The 21,378-nt window shown below is 46.3% G+C and overlaps 1 protein-coding gene and 1 long non-coding RNA gene across 4 annotated transcripts; one reads left to right on the plus strand and one right to left on the minus strand.

Moving 5' to 3' along the window:
• Positions 1-1,055: 1,055 nt before the first annotated feature.
• On the minus strand, positions 1,056-11,467 carry LOC123846407 (uncharacterized). 2 transcript variants are annotated; one of them, XR_010412425.1, is made up of 5 exons: positions 8,954-11,467; positions 8,690-8,745; positions 7,712-7,817; positions 6,796-6,901; positions 1,056-3,147 (listed from the first exon to the last, which is right to left on the minus strand). It is a non-coding gene; the product is annotated as an uncharacterized LOC123846407 (long non-coding RNA). The 2 variants fall into 2 exon arrangements; XR_010412426.1 differs by having other exon boundaries at positions 7,712-7,831.
• Positions 11,468-13,861: 2,394 nt separating this feature from the next.
• Positions 13,862-17,918, plus strand: IRF2BP2 (interferon regulatory factor 2 binding protein 2). 2 transcript variants are annotated; one of them, XM_045877808.3, is made up of 2 exons: positions 13,862-15,075; positions 15,729-17,918. In XM_045877808.3, the coding sequence occupies exons 1-2, from the start codon at positions 14,076-14,078 to the stop codon at positions 16,442-16,444; spliced, it is 1,716 nt and encodes a 571-aa protein (XP_045733764.1). In that variant the 5' UTR covers positions 13,862-14,075; the 3' UTR covers positions 16,445-17,918. The 2 variants fall into 2 exon arrangements, with proteins under 2 accessions (XP_045733764.1, XP_045733763.1); XM_045877807.3 differs by having other exon boundaries at positions 13,865-15,123.
• The last annotated feature ends 3,460 nt before the right edge of the window (positions 17,919-21,378 follow it).

Here is a 21,378-nt window from a genome sequence, read left to right on the forward strand (position 1 = left end):
TACATGCGGATTATTACTCCAGAAATAAAAGACAGTACCGTAAATGTATTTTCTCTTATGATTTATTTAATAATGTTTTCTTTTCTCTAGTTTTTTTTTTTTTTAAGATTTATTTATTTATTTGAGAAAGAGAGAGTGCACAGAGGAGGGGCGGAGGGAGAGAATCCCAAGCAGACTCCCTGCTAAGCACGGAGCCCGATGTGGGGTTCTGTCCCATGACCCTGAGATTATGACCCGAGCTGAAACCAAGAGTCGGACACTCAACCAACTGAGCCACCCAGGTGCCCCTTTTCTCTAGTTTACTTTATTGTAAGGATACAGCATATAATACACATAACATACAAAATACGGCTTAGTCGACTGTGCGTGTTATTAGTAAGACTTCCGGTCAACAGTAGGCTATTAGTAGTTAAGTTTTGGGGGAATCAAAAGTTACGTGTGGATTTTCGACTGGGAGTGGGGGTCGGCGCCCCTCACCCCTGCATTGTTCAAGGGTCAACTGTATGTCAACTTAGAGAGGAAATGAAGCACAGAAAAGGGGTTTGCCCGTGTTTACACGGTACTGGGGCTACAGAGGCAGAAGTGGTGCCTGTCGCAGAGCATGAGTTACGCCCCCAGGAGTTCAACCCCAGAGTGTCTACAGACAGGGATTTGGCGTCCCTCGTACCAGGAGCCGTAGCGTCAGGCGGCCAAGGGGGAACGGGCCTCCATTCACAAGAACACACATTTAGTTACCCCAGCCCGTATCTATCTCTGCATTTCTGGTGCCCTACAAAGAGAAAAGCTTTACTTGAGAAGAAGTGACTTTCTTTCCTCTCTCTGAACATCTAGAAAATTCTGGGGCTTCAAAGCCCTTTCTCCATTAGGCCCAAGTAGACTTAGGTACACAGTCCCCAACCCCCTTGGCCAGATGGATGGAAAGCTCACTGTGAACCTGACATTATTAAAAATATTTTAGTAGTATATAATAATTATATAACAATATAGTAATATATATGTACACACACACACACACACTTTTTTTTTTTTAAGATTTTATTTATTTATTTGACAGAGAGAGAGAACACAAGCAGGGGGAGTGGAAGAGGGAGAAGCAGGCTTCCCGCTGAGCAGGGAGCCAGATATGGGGCTTGATCCCAGGACCCTGGGACCATGACCTGAGCCGAAGGCAGACGCTTAACGACTGAGCCACCCAGACGCCACCCCCCACACACTTTTTGCTTCAGGTTCCTAAGAAGGAAAATACAATCTAAGCATAAAGGGCTATAATTTGCTGCTTCTTTTATCAAAAGTTAATGACATTGCTTTATCAGTATAGAGTGTGTGTAACTGATCCATTGGCCTTTCTCTTTCCAGTAGTGAAAAAACATGTCTTGGAAATGTGTACATATGGACAAAGGGAAAACTAGAAGGATAATTGGCATAATGATTGGGTAATAAAGTCAGGCCCCGAGTTTTGTGACTCCAATAATTGCCGCTTCTACAACTGCCTCGCGTAAGGAGAATGGTGGTGGAAAAACCATCAGGGACACAGGAAGGGAGACAGTATTATCTGTTGAAGAAAAGTAATAGTGTCAGCTGTAACTACATTACTGATAAAAAGAGGTACACATGTCTACCTTCCCAATACAGTCTGTGCATATCTTTAAAAAGTATATGTTGGTTTCATTTTTAAAAACCTAATACTACTTCAGTGTTCTAGGGGAACTTACTATTTTTTTTTTTACAACCCTGCAGTAAATTATGGACTTTATAAAGTGTATTTTTTTATATATAATTCTGAATAATCAACTCCTAATTTATGTCTTTTCTAAGGGATACAGCATTCCGTGTAGAATGTTCTTAAAGCTCAGTAACAGACACAAATGGTTATTAGCGATAAGAGAAGATTATTATGGAGAATTCACATGGAAAAATCAAATCTTCCTTTCCATTATTTTGGAAATGACGCTGGGCGGGGAGGGACTGACATAAAACCTCAAGGCTGTGCCTGTATCTGGAGAGGCCATCTTGGCATGGTGTCCTCGTCAGAAACTCACACTGCCTGGCTTTGCTCACTGAGCAGCTCGAAAATGCTCTGAGTTCACACGGGGGTAAGAAGAGAATTGACCATGGTCATTTTCCCTCCTGACCTGTTATAAAACAAACAGACTGGAGTAATTTGCAAACTTTGTTTTCTTTCAGGACGACACAGTGAGCTGCCATCTTGAGTGCTCTATCAGGGTGGGGGCGGGGGGAACAGGCATGGGGTCCTGGCCTTGGGGGTAGGATGTGGTGCAATGCTGTTCTTCATTGGGCACCATCCCGAGGGGCGCCTGAGGATGCAGTGCTGGCTGTGATCCAGGTAAATTGGAGGCAATCCTAGAAGTAAGAATATCCATCATGCTTAGTAAGATCTTGGGTTGTAACGGTTGCCTTGAGCCTCCAGACATTTTTTATAAAAGCTCTCGGTCATGAAGCCCTCTTTCCGCCTCTGCTGCCATATGTTTTTCCAGCTGGACCTCCACCAGTCTTCGGCTCTCCAGAAGGTTCTCATTCATTCAGCCCAAGGGTACCTCGTTGGCTTTTCTGAGGGCTGTTGGAAGTTTCAGCAGGAGTCCTGGCCACGTGGAGAATCGAGCTCCCTGAGCTCGTTGATGAAGGTCTCAGACTGGGAGTCTGTGCCTTCAGACGCTGTGCTTTTCTGACTCAGTTTAAATGTGGAGAAATGTAAATATACACATTTAAATATGTGAAACTGCATCAGAAAAAAAATCTTATTAGCATGCATTTTCTGTGATTCAGACTTCCTCACCAAATCCAGCAGCAGGGAAATTTAAGAACGGGTTTTTGTCCACAGACTGCGATCCACCCACTTACTTTGAGGAACCAGTGGCCTCCGAACCTTGTTTTCCATTGTTCATCTTCTATTCACCTGGGGCACTGGGGATGTTTCAGCTTTTCCAGATGGTGGTTTTCAGATCAGTCGACACAATGGTCGGAGTCACAACTCTTTGACACACTTTGGAGTTCTTGCTTATGGGCCAAGGCTCACCCTTCCAAATTCTAAGCAAATTGTTTGCTCTTTGTGATTCAGACTTGGTTGTTGCCCTGTTGGTCATTTTTCCTTTGCGTGAATTTAGAATTCAGTTCTTCATCCTCAAAAGCCTAAGTGAAAAGGAAACTTCACACATTCTCCGTGGCAAATTCTCCTTGGAAAACCCTCATAAGGAATTGGGCTGTCTGTGTAAAGATCTTACTTTACTGATATATTTGTATTTGATTTATAATCAAAACTGAGTCCACTTCCAGATTTTAATCATGCCCTCATTACTCACTGGTAAGTGTTTGACTACACTTTGCCCCCTGCTCCCCACCCCCCACTCCTAACTCAATGCCCCTCCTCCACCCTCCTGGTTTCTTTCTTTCTTTTTTTTTTTTTTAAGATTTTATTTATTTATTTGACACAGAGAGACACAGCAAGAGAGGGAACACAAGCAGGGGGGAGCAGGAGAGGGAGAAGCAGACTCCCCACTGAGCAGGGAGCCCGATGCGGGGCTCCATCCCAGGACTCTGGGATCATGACCTGAGCCGAAGGCAGATGCTTAACGACTGAGCCACCCAGGCGTCCCCACCCTCCTGGTTTCAGCCTGCCCCCACCCCCGCCATGTGCTGCCACCATGTACGGCTAAATCTTTTCTCATCACCTTCCCACTATGAAATCTGCAAGGGCAAAAATAATACCTATGATAATGTAAAGAGGCCTTGAACAACTCGAATTAGCAGTACAAAATCCAAAATCTTGACAAGTATTAGTTTGGGTGGACCAATTATATTCAGGGATAGCTGTGAAATTGTGCAATCTGAAACGGTAAAGTATTTTTGAAAGTAGGCAACCAAAAGCAAGATTATGAGGAAATCACACTAATTTTCACTTTCTTTCTAGCTTGTTGGTTTCACTAAATGCTTAGAGGAGAACATAATCACAATATTTCCAAACTGATTGTGTAACTGCTCGGAAGCTTGACGATGGACCTCCCAACACTCACGATAATACAGGTGACATATATCTGGTAGGTTACCCATTAAACGAGTGTGACAGATCGTATTTCTAGTTAATTGTTAGTTCCTTATGACCTTAGACTTTGCCTGTGTATTTAATAACACCATCTGCTGTCTCGGGTAGCAATACCACCTTTTTACGTGAGGATTACTGTTCTTACTTCGTAAACAACAGTGCTCAACTGGAGGTGTTGAAACTCTACCATAGAATTATTTAACTTATACTACCTCTGGAAAGCTTGAAGAAAGAAACTGATTTTCTTCCCTAGGCTGGCTTTATTGGCGTCACCTAAAATATCATAATTTATATACCTTAATAAAAGCATAAAAATGATTTCCAAGTTGTATTCTTGGTCTGCAAGATGAAATGTTTTAAAAGACCTCTGACTGTTATGTCTGTCCTGTTTGGCTTCTTCCAGACTAGTTTCTCATTGTGTAAATCTCTGGGAAATTTCCCAATAAAACAGACAATTAAGAACTAATTCCCACAAAGTGAAATGAAATGAGACTTTTTTTTTTTAACCATCACTCAAGATTATGCCTCTCCGTTTGGGGGCATGTTGAGAATCCTGCTGGAGTTCGAGCAATATCAAAACATCTACTACTGTGTCTTCTATAACAAGGCAAATGTTGATGGAGTTTTAAGTGGGCTACCTTTGTTCGGAAGCCACAGATAGAAGCACCTGTGAAATGAATTCCTGATGGTTCAGAGGCAAGGAGGGGGTAGTATTTACTTTTAATTTAATTAGGTTCATGCTGTACAGTGTACTGGACTATAGTGTCATTCTCCAACCCATGAATCACAACTTCCTAGAAAACAGGGGCTCTATGGAGTGGGAGAACTGGTTTGCACCTAACTGGTATCTCCTGCACGAGGGGGCAGTTGCACCTTTCTGAGTCAGGAGAGACTCCATTCACCAGTTCCTTCATTTGTCTGTCTGCTAACGCATTCCCAGCCTTGAACCCAAAAGGAGCCGAGGTGAATAGAAATTGTTATTTGATTTTACTAGGGAAATGACAGCTCCTTAAAGGTGAAAACTTTTTCACAGCAAGTGTAATTTTTCATTCCTTAACATGGTGACACTACTAAGAAGTAGGAACGAGCATAGGAGGATAAAGCACTCTAGGTCATGTGTACCCGATTTGGAACTGACATTTGTGACGAACTGTGACAAGGCTCATAGGATTGACCGTGATAAGCCCAGCACTCACACGACCCATAACTTGATGGTAAAATATGGACACTTCACAGGGTATGAGGTTTTAGGGGTTTTTTTTGGAGGGGGGTGGTTAATTACAGGGAACTGGAGAGGTTGGCCTGGACACCCACCACATGAAAATAATCAAGAGGTCGTCTGCCAACAGAAAACAACTTCAAAAGTATGGAATGTAGAATTCTGAGCCTAAACCACTTGACAGCATCCCAAAAAGGCATGTCCTGACATGTTTTCAGTATAAGAGGGCTTCAGCATTCCAGGCTTTTAAAAGAATGTCTCCTGTTACAGCTAAAAGGGGCCGGTTCTCCTTTTCCACACTCTGAATTCATGGAATCTAGAAGTTTGATTCTGGGACACTCATTTTTAAATATATTGAGTAATTTTTATACGAAAAGCAAGGAATATGGCTCTTTTTTGGTTTTGGAAGAAGAGTTGAAATGAAACATCCACATATAAGTGCTTCCCACCAACACCGTTTTTGAAATATACAGAATTTAAGAAACTTCATTAGTTTTTTTTCATAATCAGACTCAAATAAATGAAACACATACAGAAGGTTGTGAATGTAATATTTGACTATAGTTAACAAATTTCAAAATATCAGGATTCCTAGAACTTATCTCCCCTAACATCTTTTATAAATTCAGTATATAGCCAGCAGAGAAGCCGCACAGCTATTAAGCTGAGGAATCTTGGGTGAGAATACAAAAAAAATCCTCAAGACAAGTTTCCACATCCTGCTGATGTATCCGTGTATGGAAGTTTTTTGTTTTTCTCAACTTAGGTCCTCTTGAGTAATCTGAAGGAGCTGTCAATAGGATATTGAATCTTTGCCCATTTTATATGAAGTATATACATAATCTTTGCCCATATATATATTAAGATATACAAGTATATTTAAAATAAAATAAGGCAGTCTCTTGTGAAAAGAAATATTTTCCGTAAGTCTTGAGACACTTTAATTGGGCATATTAATGCTGATACAGATGCTTTTGCCCTGGCTAACTTAAACTAAGTACAGACCGTGGCTTAGGCACTCCTAGCCTGGGATCGGAGCCCAAACCAAGCAGACATAATGTTCTCAGATGATGTGATGATCTGGTAGCCACTTAACCTCACAACTTTATTTAGATGGCACAGTGCCCCAAAATATTGGGCAGACACTCCCTGGTCATTTCTCTGCATTGTTTTGTGATGCCACGTGTGTCAGAAGAATGTCGGGCTTGGGTTTGTCAAATTCCCCTGTATTCCCGTGAAATCGCGCACCGTGGAAAGGGTCTGAGTAGAAATGGCATCGAGTTCAGCATCTCCTCTCCCAGTAGAGAAAAATGCCGGGCCCAGGGTGTCCAAGTGACCTGTCTCAGGTGATCTGCCAGGTGTGTGAACAGAACCTATGGTTCCTCGGCCACTTCCTGTGCAACTATTTACATGTACGTAAAAAAAGAACCCGGGAAGAAAACAGAAATAGGAGGTAGCCCACCAGTGGGCTAAAGAAAGAACTGCAGTCTGGGAAACGTGGATTCTAGCTGTTGTTTACCTGCATGTTTTCTTTGAGGCAAAGTCTTCATTGCCTTGGTGCCCCAATAAATTGATAAAGGGAGCGGACAGGACGTCTTAGTCATGGTAAAGAAGAACGAATTGATCTGTTAATGCAAATATAGGTAGATTGGTAGGTAGTGGGATAAAAGCAATCTGAAAAATGTTCAAAATCTAGCAATCTCTGAAATGCTAAGAGATAGCCCCTAGGAAGTTCGCATGTGTGTAGTTCCCAGGCAAGTTTCAGACCGGTTTCCTCGCTTAGGAATTTGCTGGAAGGGCTGACAAGGCAGGCCAACAAGTCCATCAAAGTTCATCCTACTTGCATTTTTGCTGTCTGTGACCAGCTTTTTAGTAAACACACTATATTTAGGCAGTCACATTAGGAAATCTTTTTCTCTATTTCTGTCTACCAGTGGTCTTTTGTTAGGGCATAAACTCAGGCTCTCTGTTCACAGACAGCTGTACTTGGTTTTCTTCTTCCCTGTGTCAACTCAGTTCTGAGTGTGAATCTTAATTGTCTTGGTGGTTTTGCACTCCCCTTGGCAAAGAGGCATTGCCACGTGGGCACAAGAGCGGATGTGCTAATGCGCATGCACACTTACTCCAATGAATAAATAACAGCCCACGATGAGTCTTTTAAATTTTTCTTCCATTTTTCCTTCCACAGGGAGCCCTCTGTGTCTCCTCTGTACATAAAACTGACCACACACACAAAAAATGGAGAAATAATTTTACTATTAAACATTTAGATCTTTGGGTATTATTAGAATATCACCTATACACATAAAATAATTGTTTTAAATGACAATACTACTTTTTTTTTCCCCCATTCCAACCTTTGTTGTGGAGAAGCTGTTGGGTTGGCCCTTAGTGCTTCTTTGGGAAGAATTGTTCTATAAGTAGGTATAATTTACCGTGTTCTGTGGAGGGGGTAAGTTCGGGGTCTTCCTACATCGCCATCTTGGACTGGAACTCCTTCTTCTACTTCTTCTTCTTCTTTTTTTTGTTTGTTTTTTGGTTCTAAACACATTAGACTAGAGCAAGTAAGCCACCAGAACAGATTATTGAAATCCCATTGATAAAGGCCAGATTTTCCCGCTGACTGGCATTCTTTTGCAAAATATATTTTCAGCTTGTCAAAAGAAAGTCAGTCTAGCTCATATTGGCTCACTTCTTTTTCATAAGAAATACAATGACAATGAGGGCTTATTTGGAATAAGTTATGATCATTTTGCTTCCTATAAGCCCTTTATAATCATGAAATGCTATGGAATATCTGACTTCACGTTATTTTTTTTCTTTTCAGGGCCCCCTAGCCCCTTGTGTTTATTTGTCTGAGTGCAAAGTAGCCAGGACTGGAATCCTATAACAGGAATAAAATGATTTCATGAGATGATTCCCTTTTGTTCTTAAGGAAGCACATCATAAGGAGCTGGAGGTGCAGTATTCCAGTTTGGTGACTGCCCAAACCATATCCTCACCCAACTGAATCCCAGAATGGAAGTCTTTTATCCTACCACCAACATCGATTTTGATCTAAGGTTCATAAAGACCAGCACAAAATAGCTTGCCATTTAAGGTGTCCCATACCAGGCACGGCGTGGTGGCAACTGTCTCTCATCTCTACCATCTCCCTCTATCTGTTGTGATTGTTGGCTGTTCTTTACATTGCATGTCCTGTGAACTATCCTAGAATTGCTTTTTTTCCTATAAATATAGATAGAGATTGGCACATCTTAACATTCTTTTTGTTAACACTCACAAATGTTAACACTCTCCTGCTAGGTTTCTACACTGTGCTTATGTGATTTTTTTAAAAACTCAAAATGCAAGTAGAATCTTCTAGACTATATCATTAGACAACAGGACTGGATTTCAGTTCTGACACTCACCTTTAATGCTACTGTAGGCAAATCACTTAATCTTCCAGTACTTTAGGTTTCCATTTCTGAAAAAGGATGACAAGATAATACAATTTATGGTTGAACTATCTTTTTTGAATGTCCATATGAAAGGTATAATAAACACAAGGCAGTCATATTATCCTTAACCTTTTAGAATTGTAACATCTTCCATTTTTTCAGTCCCCTTACTACTGAATGTGTATGCAGGAAAAGTCACATTTTAAGTAGGTAAGCTAATGAAAGAAAATTTACCATCTTGATATTTTCAAACATTATCCTTGAAGTTAGTTCACCCCTTTTGTCAGCATCTTCCTAGTGATCTCTTTTAAAGGATTTTGGTGTCTTAAATATCCATTAAACCCGCATTCAGACCTTTTTCCAGAAAAGTACATTTCATCATGCTCTTTCCAAAAAGTCAATAGGAGGGTTCTGGCAGCAAATGGCTGTTGAATCCCTTCCAGTTCTCCTACAAATTTCCTTGCAGACTGAGCGAGTGTGTGACCTCAATCTCTCCTTTGTCTGTATTTCTCACTTAGCTCTTTAAATTCTGACACAGTAAGTAGTTAGCCTACATCAAGACCCCAATTTTTACTCTAAATGGGGACCTATACATATGTTTACACATAGGCTGGTGACTAACAGCTTCTGTGTATAATATGTGGGTGATTAAGAGCTCCTGTGATTTTATTTGGCCTGATTCTTAGACCCTCCACAGAGTTTATCTCCTCCACATGCAAAAGTCTCTTTAATATCCACATGCATTCTGTGCACAGGGGAGGCAGGCTACACGGAGAGGTCAAACAGAGGGAAAGTATTTCTAAAAAAGTGTATTTGCAATTTGAAAACAGTAGAACTGTCTCATAAAATGCTATCACTTAGAAGAAAGGCTCTCCTATCTACTACAGAAGGTTCATTTGTGTCATGACTCTCCATAGTATGTATAGGCGTATTCATATAAACAGATCTGTTCAAGTACATATTTATAATTTTTTTTTTTAAGTAGAAAAGCCCTGAGTAGCACATGCACTCTTCCAATCTTACGGCAGTTTTGCCTAAGTACAAGGAGCTGAGGTTGTTATCCACAGAAATCCAAATGACACGCCGCTGCCTTTTTTTTTTCCTCCTCCAAATATGCCAGGGTCAGAGTTTAAGAAGCTCTAGTATGGTTGCAACATCATGCTATTAATAGAAACTGAACTCTAAAGAATGAAGGCTGTGATTCCACATGTGAATATAGGGTGAAGTGCATGAACTCAGCAGTCTCTAGGAATACCACCTCGTGGACAGCACACACGTTGCAACCCTCCCCCCGCTGTGTGTCCTCAGGGCAGAGTTCCCTCGGGGTCTTCTGGAAGGAACAACTTTTTTGTTTTTTTTTTTACACTGCCCTGTGGACTGTCAGTACAGGGCCGTGGTATGTTAACAAGAGCGTCTCCACTGGAGTAAGCTCCGGGGACCAGATTCAGATTTTAGATGTTTAATGCTCACGGGGTGGAAACCCATGTAAATCGCAGTGTGGGGAGGGCAGATTTCTTCCACCCATTGAGCTATTTCTTAGAACTGCTCCCTTTGGCTTAACATCCGATCACTTCCCTTATTCCTGCCTTTTGATGGTATCATACAGAACAGTTTTCCTTTTGCTCCTTAACTGTGATTTTTATTTAAAAAAGAAATCTTAGAAATTAGAGCTGGAAAGGACTGTTGCTTCATCTAATCTCGGCAGAAGTGTTCCCCATAGAACATTTCCTTTAGTTCTTAAGACAAATTGCAGCATTTCAGCGTTCTGGTTAAAAGCCAGCCTCAACCCACTGTCCCACCAACCCTTCGTGTGCCATCCACCTGCCTGTCCACATATGAATGTGTAGGAGCACCCTGCAGCCAGCCTGGTAACCTTGACTCTGAATGGCAAAGATTACCATAATGCTCTTCTGAAAGGACCTGCAGCCTTAAGCAAGAGGGCAGAGTCTACGTGACTAAAACATACCAACTTCCTCTTTCATAAGTCATCACATGATGAACTACAATTACAATTCCTGCCTTGTCTCTGCGAATTGCAGACGCATTGCCTCACCCTAGAAACCCTGCTTCTGTGTGTGGAGGAGGCGGCTGTAGCTGCTGCAGCAGCCGCTTTGGAAGGGATCCAACTCCAGTCTGTGCCGGGAGGGAGGGCGGAGGGTGGAAGAAGAAAACAAAGCTATGTTTACTTAGCATAGATCGATAAAGCTGCTTCGGAGCTACATGAAAGGCCAGGTAGCATGAAAGACTTTTGATACAATATAAGGAATTGCTGCCCCGGATCCAGGGCCAGCCTTAACCCCCTTGATCCCGGAGCCTTTTATGGCAAGAGAGACCAGAACTAAAATAGCCTTTCCATTCTCCAGCAGGCATTTCATTAGGGAAGTTACAACAACTCCGTTTCGACATTAAACTCCTAGTGTAAAATAAAAAGGAAATGTCCTTCATTTGGAGAAGAAAAGCTCCGTTCTACAAAAATCCTTACTTAGTCCCTCTCAAGGCAGAATTTGCAGCTCACTATTTCTATTTTGGTATGAAATGGCAGGCTTTCCTTCAGGGTATTACAGTACCAGCTTGTAGGTAAATGAGTATAATTAGGCCATGGCTCTAACACAGGGTTGTTGTTGTTGTTGTTTTTAATGTTCCAGTCACTGCCTAGTGGGGGCCATCTCTTGGGGGGTGTTCAGATGGCTAGTCTCTCTGCAGCACACAGACGGGACCTCGTCCACTTTGGGCAGTGGCCCGGGGAGAAAAGTCACCTGCTACAAGGAGTGGCACAGGGTCTCCATGGAGAGTGACGAGAGGAGCAGGTCCTGAAAGAGGTTCCTGACAGCAGGTACCAGGAGTGACCAAGCCCACTGGTACCAGCCGCTCCAGGGAAGGATCTGGGCAGGCCCAATTCGCCCAGCTAGAAGAGAGTGAGGCAGGGTTGCAATTGCAAGCAAGATCCGGGAACAGATGGGGAGACCTTTATGGCAAGCACACCTTCTCTGGAAATCCCCAAGAGAAGACATGCAGGGCTAGCCTGTAAAAACATTTAAGTCTGGCATTACGTTTTCTGTGCCACTTTCGAACAGGTTTCTTCATGTGCTTTAGGCAGCTCCCTCCACTGTTTCGCTAAGGGTGTTTTTCCTCTTCCTTGTGGCTAATCCTTTGAAGCAACCTGGCATTTTCAATAGCAACAACTAGAGAGAAACGTCAGCAGGATTTTTTTCTCTCTCCACCTACCAATCCAGTTGTAGGAAAGATAATATAATTAGTACCCTGTTCTTCCCACACTTAACCAGCCCATTCCAGTCTCAGGGAGCGATGTGGGCCTGTTTTCCAACAAAAGAAGCTCCAAAGGGCCGCCCTTACAGACTTGAAGTGTCCAAGTCCCAACTGAGAGTGACTAAGCCCGCGTCTATTAGTCAGGAAGACTAACGACCAGCCAAAAGTGATTTACCATAACACACACCAGCTCCTCCTCCCGATAAAAGTGTGAAACCCGAGTGCTCACTTCAGTCTGCGCACAGTCTGCGGCTGCCAACCGTGGCAGAGCGCAGCGGGCCGAGCAGGCTCTGCGGCCGCACCCCGCCTTCGCTCCAGGCGGGTTTGCACCCACCAGGGGCTACCCTGGCCTGGGCCGCGCCGTCAGTCCCGCCTCACTACGGCGTCGGGGACTTCTGCCGTTGGCCCGGCCCCGCGCGACACCTGCCTGCGGAGCCCGCAGGCCGGCCAGCCGGCTACCCCACGGCCGGCGCGGACCCCGGCGACCGCGCCCCGCGCCACCTCTAGTCCAAGTTTGGGCCAGGGGGCGGGGCCTAGAGGCCCACTGTCGCCGGAGGGGGCGGAGCCTGCGCGGTGACGCGACCGCGCTGGCCGTGGACCCCGGATCCCTGGAATGTGCAGTCGTTCAATGAGGCCGCCAGTGCCAGCGGCGCCGTCACGTCCGCGCGGAGCGTGCGCACTCGGCGGCGGCAGCGGCGGCGGCGCACGCGGGCCCGCGGCTCTGCGCCCACGTCACGGGCCCGCCGCGCGGTCCTACATAAGGCGGCTGGGTCCGCCGGCGCCGCGAGGACCTCCCCGCTCGGGGGGGCGGGGCTGAGAGGAAGTCTCGGTGTTTGCGAGGGGTACGGCGCTCCCGCTCCCCTCCGGGAGGGTTCCGCCGAACGACGTGTGGACGCGATCCCTGGCTTGGAAAGAGACTCTTATGTTAGTAAAACTTAAGGGCACCGCCGGCGCGTGTGTCCTTCCCAGGCAAATGCGAGTGTGAAAGCACTTAGTGGAGTTTAAATGTAACTCCTTAAAAAAAACTGTGAACCACGCTAGATTTAAAATCCCCATCCTCTAGAGACAGCACCAAGTCACAAAGTGGCCTTGCTTTTAAAAACACGAGCATTAGCACGATTTGGCCCAAACGTTCTGGAGGGGAGGAATGGTGACCGAGTAGTGGAGGCAAAAGCACGCTTCCACCGCCTTCACATCGGGGACACCGGTCGCAGCGCGGACAGGCGGCGCTGCCCCGCGGGCGGGCGCCCGGAGCCGGCTCTCCCGGCAGCGCTCGTTCTCTCTCCGCGCGCGGGGGGGAGGGGGAGGGCGCGAGCGCGGGGGAGGGCGGGCGCGCGCGCGAGGGGAGGGGGCCCGCGCAGGCGCCGTGCGAGGCTGTCGAAGAATCAAGTCTGTAGAAGTGGAGCGGCCGCGGCGGCAGCAGCAGCAGCAACGGCGGCGGCGGAGCTGAGGCGGGCTGGGCGCTGACGCGGGCGCTGGAGAGCGGCGACGCCAGGAGCTGTGAGAGAGCAGCGGAGCGACCCGGAGCTCGCGCCGCGCCCGTGCTCCAAGCCGTCCGGCCGCTGCCGCCGCCTCGGCGCGGCATGCCCCGCCGCTCGGGCTGAGCCTGCCCCGGCGGCCGCCCCCCGCCCCCCGCCCCCCCGGCCTCCCCGCCCCCCGCCCCGCACTCCGCGCCGGCCGCCGCCGCGACCTGCTGCGCTCCCCCGCGCCCGCGCGGCCCGTCTTCGCCCCGGTCTGGAGGCCGGCCGCGGCCCCAGCCGAGCTCCCGCCGCCGCCGCCAGCGCCGCGCCCGCCGCGCCGCGCCGCCCCGCCGCCCGCCCGAGCCCGCGCCGGCCGGGGGGACGTGCTGCCGCGGCTGCAACCCCTCGCCCCGCGCCCGCCGCCCCTCGTGCCCCGGGGGCGCTGCGCGGGCGCCGAGCCTTCGCGGGCTTTGCCGCCGCCGCCGCCGCCTCTGCGGCCGCCGCCGCCGCTGGTGGGGGAGACGCGGGGTTGGGGGGGGAGGAGGGCGCGCGTGGTGCCGGCGGGGAGCGGCGGCGCCCCCTCCTCCTCCTCCTCCTCCTCCACCTCCAGCGCCGCGGGCTCCTCGGACATGGCCGCGGCGGTGGCGGTGGCGGCCGCGTCCCGGCGGCAGTCGTGCTACCTGTGTGACCTGCCCCGCATGCCCTGGGCCATGATCTGGGACTTCACCGAGCCCGTGTGCCGCGGCTGCGTCAACTACGAGGGCGCCGACCGCGTCGAGTTCGTCATCGAGACGGCGCGGCAGCTCAAGCGGGCGCACGGCTGCTTCCCGGAGGGCCGCTCCCCGCCGGGCGCCGCGGCCCCCGCCGCCGCCAAGCCGCCGCCGCTCTCGGCCAAGGACATCCTCCTGCAGCAGCAGCAGCAGCTGGGCCACGGCGGTCCCGAGGCGACCCCGCGCGCCCCACAGGCCCTGGAGCGCTACCCCCTGGCGGCCGCCGCGGAGCGGCCCCCGCGCCTCGGCTCCGACTTTGGCGGCAGCCGCCCGGCCACGGGCCTGGCCCAGCCGCCGACGCCGCAGCCGCCGCCCGTGAACGGCATCCTGGTGCCCAACGGCTTCTCCAAGCTGGAGGAGCCCCCGGAGCTGAACCGCCAGAGCCCGAACCCGCGGCGCGGGCACGCCGTGCCGCCCACCCTGGTGCCGCTCATGAACGGCTCGGCCACGCCGCTGCCCGCCGCGCTCGGCCTCAGCGGCCGCGCCGCCGCCTCGCTGGCCGCGGTGTCCGGGGCCGCGGCCGCCGGCCTGGGCTCGGCGCAGCCCGCCGAACTGAGCTCGCACAAGCGGCCGGCGTCCGTGTCGAGCAGCGCGGCCGTGGAGCACGAGCAGCGCGAGGCGGCGGCCAAGGAGAAGCAGCCGCCGCCGCCCTCGCATCGCGGCGCGGCCGACAGCCTGGCCACCGCGGCCGGGGCCACCGAGCTGGGCGCCGAGGGCGCGAGCAAAGGCCGCGGGCCCGGAGAACAGGACTGGGTCAACAGGCCCAAGACCGTGCGAGACACGCTGCTGGCGCTGCACCAGCACGGCCACTCGGGGCCCTTCGAGAGCAAGTTTAAGAAGGAGCCGGCCCTGACTGCAGGCAGGTTGTTGGGTTTCGAGGCCAACGGGGCCAACGGGTCTAAAGCAGGTAGGGGCGGCTGTGGAGTGAGGGGACCCAGGGGAGAAAGGGGGACGCAGAGCAGAGGAGGGGGTGTTCTTTCCATTCACCGGTTCTACCCCAGCCCAGAAACAACAAACACCCAACTTCCTGATCTGCCTGAGGCGGAACCAGTGCTTAGTGGCAACGTGTTCATGTGCTGAAGCAGCATAACAGAGATGAGTCAGACTGGGCTGATAGGCACTGACACAGGGTTTTCCTTTCCCAGCACATTCTTGGATGGGAGCGTGAGGGCACCAGCCTCCTTTTAACCTGTTGGGGGACAATAGTAATCGTATGCATAGTTCAACCTGGGTACATGCATGCATGTGTAAAAACAGGCCGTTATGTACCTGCTCTGTTCTGTGGCCTTTTAAAATCCTGCCTCAGAGCTCCGTAAGTCTTAAGTGTTGTGAGTTGCACGTGCACTTGAAACTCGTGAGATTTTTCTATACAAGCTCTGAGAGAATAGAAATTCTTTAGTGAGTCTTGTTTGGTGTGAGTAAAAGACATGTTTTAAGTGCACATCCATTTATTTTGTTTTATTTTGTTTTTCCCTTTTCTTCCCCGCCTCCCCCCCCCCCCCCACCGGTCAGTTGCAAGAACAGCAAGGAAAAGAAAGCCTTCTCCAGAACCAGAAGGTGAAGTCGGGCCCCCTAAGATCAATGGAGAGGCACAGCCATGGCTGTCCACACCCACAGAAGGGCTCAAGATCCCCATTACTCCTACATCCTCTTTTGTGTCTCCACCGCCACCCACTGCCTCACCTCATTCCAACCGGACCACACCGCCTGAAGCGGCTCAGAATGGCCAGTCGCCCATGGCAGCCCTGATCTTAGTGGCAGACAATGCAGGGGGCAGTCATGCCTCGAAAGATGCCAACCAGGTTCACTCCACTACCAGGAGGAATAGCAGCAGTCCACCCTCTCCGTCCTCTATGAACCAAAGAAGGCTAGGCCCCAGAGAGGTGGGGGGCCAGGGGGCAGGCAGCACAGGAGGACTGGAGCCAGTGCACCCTGCCAGCCTCCCAGACTCTTCTCTGGCAGCCAGCGCCCCTCTATGCTGCACCCTCTGCCACGAGCGGCTGGAGGACACCCACTTTGTGCAGTGCCCGTCTGTCCCTTCGCACAAGTTCTGCTTCCCTTGCTCCAGACAAAGCATCAAACAGCAGGGAGCTAGTGGAGAGGTCTATTGTCCCAGTGGGGAAAAATGCCCTCTTGTGGGCTCCAATGTCCCCTGGGCCTTTATGCAAGGGGAAATTGCAACCATCCTTGCTGGAGATGTGAAAGTGAAAAAAGAGAGAGACTCGTGACTTTCCGGTTTCAGAAAAACCCAATGATTACCCTTAACTAAAACTGCTTGAATTGTGTATATATCTCCATATATATATATATATATATATATATATATATATACACACACACACACACACACTCACACACACACACATATATATATATATATCCAAGACAAGGGAAATGTAGACTTCATAAACATGGCTGTATAATTTTGATTTTTTTGAATACATTGTGTTTCTATATATTTTTTTTTGACGACAAAAGGTATGTACTTATAAAGGCATTTTCTTCTTTTGTTAATGTTATTAGCATATCTTTGTGCTTTATTATCCTGGTGACAGTTACCGTTCAATGTAGGCTGTGACTTGCGCTGCTTTTTTAGAGCACTTGGCAAATCCGAAATGCTTCTAGCTGTATTTGTATGCACTTATTTTAAAAAGAAAAAAAAAAGCCAAATACATTTTCTGACATTGTAAGATTGCCTTACTGTCTGTTATTCCTTATTGCTGGCCCCTCTCTCAGGCTGGAGGCCAGTTGGTGGAGAAGGAAAGGGAATGAGCGAAGGGGGCACTGTTGTGAAATGGGCGGCATGCCACTGAGAAATGTCACCAAGTTTACCCCAAAACATTGTCCTCTCAAAGTAGTAGGAAAATAGATTTTGAATCTTTCTCTGTTTTGTTCTTAAATTTCAGTTGTTGGGATATTGATGACTGCCTGAGAGTTGCTGCTGAGAGATTTTCAGGACTGTGTGGTTTTGGGGGTGGGGGGGGGATTTTTTTTTTTTTTAAAGGCAAAGTTGACCACTGTTCACTGCCCACGTGATCAGTTGTACGAGTACAATGCTGCATGCTAGTTGGTTACATAATACCCAATTCAGTGACTGAAGGCGGTGATAATGGATGGTGGTGTATACAAGATGGCACTGCTATCTTTTGAACAGAGCCTGGCTCTGCAGCGCCCCTTCATCTTTTTAAACACCCTAGAGCTCTGTTTGTTGTTGGTCGTGTCTTTCCTTTGAAAAGAGTCGCAAGAGAAGTTACGGTTCAGGTGAACTTGGAGATTGTGGGATTGGTTTTGTTCTGTTTTGTGTTTTGTTTTGTTTTATCATTTACCTGTAGTGCTACTGCTGTTGGTACTATCACCGACACCCTGTCGCTAGTGAGTGCTAAATACAGTATGGTACGATGGCAGGAAGAGCGCATGGTGCCGCCAGCTCTGCCCGTGGGCATATCCGTGACAGCCCAGCCGGGGGTGGGGGAAGCCTGTAATTTCCTTCTTACATGTGTTTGAAATACCAAGTGAATAATACTGTTCTTCTGGGAAAAAAAAAAGATAAACTAGTGAAAATTAAAGAAAGGGTTTTAATAATAGGCAGGCCCCACCTCTCAAACTATTCTTAGAAACCTTTTGTAAACTAATTTCTTTTGATTACTATTTTGCATCAGTAAAATGATTTTTTTAAACCAATAAATCATCTGTTATTAGAAATAGTTGTCTCACAGTGATACTGGTTTTTCTTTTGTGCTGTTACGATTTCACATTGACAGGAACACTATTTTAAATCCTTTTATGTTCAGGTGTTTGTAACTTGGCCCTCTAATTAGGCTGAATCATGGCTTCAAGGTCTACTACAACTTATGTGTATCGTTTACGACCTAGCTTCTGTTTTAGTTTGAAGATAGAGATTGTTACCCTCTTTGGATTCTTTTTTAGTTACGTTTTTGTCTTTCTTTTTTAAATTGCTCAAATATTTTTTAATGGTCGAGTTATTAACACTTGAAAATCAGATACTGCACCAAATAGTTTTTTTTTTTGTAGTGTTTTTAATGAGTGCACCTATTATTAATGCTGTGCAAATTCATGTTACTGGTCATTGTTATATTACAAACAGACTTGCATGATTAACCAGTTTGTTGTTACACTTTTTTTTTTAATTGGCGCATCTATGACTCAGATCAGACTGGTTTCTCTTATGTAAATGCACACATGCAGAAACACAGAGTCAATTTTACATGCCCATAAAGACATGTGTAAAGAATTCAACTATTATGGTTTGTTGTATAAATGTGTATCTAAGCACTTTATTATAAACTGGAATTTGACCTCATAGACTTTACAAGTTGATCAGTCATTTGACCTAATTCGTGGTAGCTATCTGTATGCTTTGCAATCTCAATACAGATAAGCTTTCCAAAAAAGATTAATAAAGAACCATCCTGCTGTTTTGAATAAGTCTATCCAGCTGTGGAAAAGACAACCTATGGTTTCTCTGTGCTGGTGTGTAAGGAGGGGGGAGAATAGGAATAGCTTTAAAGGGCTGTGTATTGAGGTTACTCCCATTAAAAACTAAGGTCTGCATGAGTCCGCCTGGCCTTTGGGTGGCCTTCGTGGAAGGCTTGCAGCTGTAAAATGTTGATCCGGGTTATTTTTCTGGCATTCTCTTAAGTTAAAAAGTTAACACTGGGACATGGGTTTGATGTTTTGTTGTACCTGATGACAGTGCAGAGATTCTCCACAGCTGGATAAAAATGTCAGAAAGCTACTTACTGTACATGGGCAGTATCAGATTTAAGATCCTAAATATTTCAGCTGTGCTTTTAATACTCAAAATATTAGGGGATGGGGTGTTGAAGCTTTCCCTTTTTTTGCTTTAACAATTTATAGAATATAACAGATGTGCTGTCTTTCATGTGGCCTCACATTAAAAGTTATGAGAACGTACACATGGTTTACAACTTTTACTATATACCTTTCCTTGGCCACCAAGTATTTTTAAAGTGTGCCACCTTTTAACCTTTACTTTTTTTTTTTAAGTTGAAGGTGATACTTTTTCTATATATGATGAAACTCATGTCAGCTGAAGTGAGTGTAATCTCAGATATCAACACTATTATATTTTAAAATCACGCTATGGAAAAATCACATGCATTCTGTCATTTGTCAGATTTACAGTACCTTTTTTTTTCTTTAACTTTTAGCATTAAATAAAAATAAAATTGGGAGCACTGAACATTTTCTGAGGCCTTTTTTAATTTTTTAAAGTAAGCTCAGAATGGCTATTGTTTTAATCACTAAGGGCAATGTGACCAAAGGATGTGTGGGTTTGGGGTTGGGGTTTGACTGGAACTGCAGGAGAAGAACAGGAGATAAAAAGACCCAGAACAAAAAGGCAACTGATGGTAGGAAAAAAAAAAAAAGTGCTAGGGACCAGGGGGAAAGGGCAACTGGATAAGGGAAACAGATAAAGAGAAGAGCTGAACAAAGTACGGCCAGAAAGCGCTTGTTTATTTTTCAACTTGCAGCGGAGCCAGCCACTCTGCAATCGTAGACTGGAAGGAAGATCCTGACAACACTGAAAAGGCTGTCGAGACATGGAGTTGCTCTCTGGAAAGCTTTGGAACGAATCAGCCATGTTGGGCTGTGTGAAATGCACTGAAGACAAAAGAGGGGGGAAAATAGCCTACCTTTTGGAAAGCTGTGGAATAAAATCAGAGCGAAAGCCAGGTGTGAGGTTTATTGACGTCCTGAAATCTGAATTTATAAATAAGAGATAAGAGGTGGGAAGCACCAGGACACATTTGCAAGACATCGTAGGACAGTTCCTAGATGTTTGCAGCCTTTACTCATTTTATTGATCAATGGCTTGGCAGACTCCTACAAAAGGAAGTTGTGAGCCTGACAAAGAGTTTGAGGATAGGGGGTACACACACACTGACTATGTGTTTTAAATTAAACAGCAACAGTTAATGTGTAACTGAATATATTTTCAGTAGGGGTGGTCCGGTAACTTGGGGGACCCATCACTATGTGTATGTCAATAATTTTTTTTATTAGCCTGCTTAAGGCAGTTTTCAAGAAACCATATTCTTAATAAGTTAATTACAGCTTATAATACACAACACAATGTTTCATTTAGTAATCAGATTAAAAGAAATGTTGAACTATTTTTTTAACTTAAAAATGCTAAATTTTATTTTTAGTAAAATTTAAAAGACTGCAGCTTGCAGAAGTAATTTTTAAAATTTCAAAAACTCCTCCCAAAGTAAACTTTAATGATTGCATTCAGTTTCCAGTTAAAAAAAAAAACAAACAAACCAGACTCTTGATGTGGCAGATGTCTTTGTTTATTCCCCAAAGGAGGGGAAAAAAGTTGAAGGGAAAATACAGAACTCCTTTTAATTCCTAGATTTAAGTCCCTCGTTACTCAAAGTTGTTTTGCATATGATTTATAGATGGTTTTATTTGGTTAGTGAAGAGTAAAATGTTTCTCTTCCTGATTCCAAAGTGTATACGTGGAATCATTCAGAAAAATGTTCAGTCGTGTGTAGGCCACTAGAAGTCCTGAGTCACCCTCATTTGCTTGCCTTTTCTTTGTAGGGAACACTATGAGAAGACACGCCTTTCCTCTGTCACAGACCAAGGTCAGAGGCACCAATGAATGGAATACATATTTACCTACTTCATCATCCAGGGTCCTAGAAATGAGAGGCTGGGTGGGGGATGCTGTTTAACTCCTTCAGTGCCAACGGCTAGGCCTCCAACAGCAACGGTATTGATTATGATCAAATAAAAATTATGGCATAACTTCCCAGATTATTAATAATCTAGGGCCTTTGTTGCTGTTCCTGTTGACAGCCTGCATTTTCCTCCAGTTATGAACCCCTAGCAGTAATTTAAAAGGCACACAAATATACAAAAAGTCAATTCGTCAATTCAGAGGTTGGAAGGTAGAAAGTGACTGGATTTATGGATTATCTGTGGATTTCTCTATTAATCCCCAGATAAATCCATAATTAGGATATCCACACTATCCCTATTTACCATTAACTAATTCGTACCTAATTTAACTGAACTTTTTTTTAACCCATTAGCCTGTTGTTACCTGCCCCTTCACTATGTCAATACAATTTCAAATGGTTGTTTTACAAAAGCTTTCCTTTTTAAATTT

This window comes from Mirounga angustirostris, unplaced genomic scaffold, assembly GCF_029215605.1.
Source record: "Mirounga angustirostris isolate CCGP_5_RB_7025 unplaced genomic scaffold, mMirAng1.0.hap1 SCAF_6, whole genome shotgun sequence".
In the NCBI taxonomy this organism is placed as follows: domain Eukaryota; kingdom Metazoa; phylum Chordata; class Mammalia; order Carnivora; family Phocidae; genus Mirounga; species Mirounga angustirostris.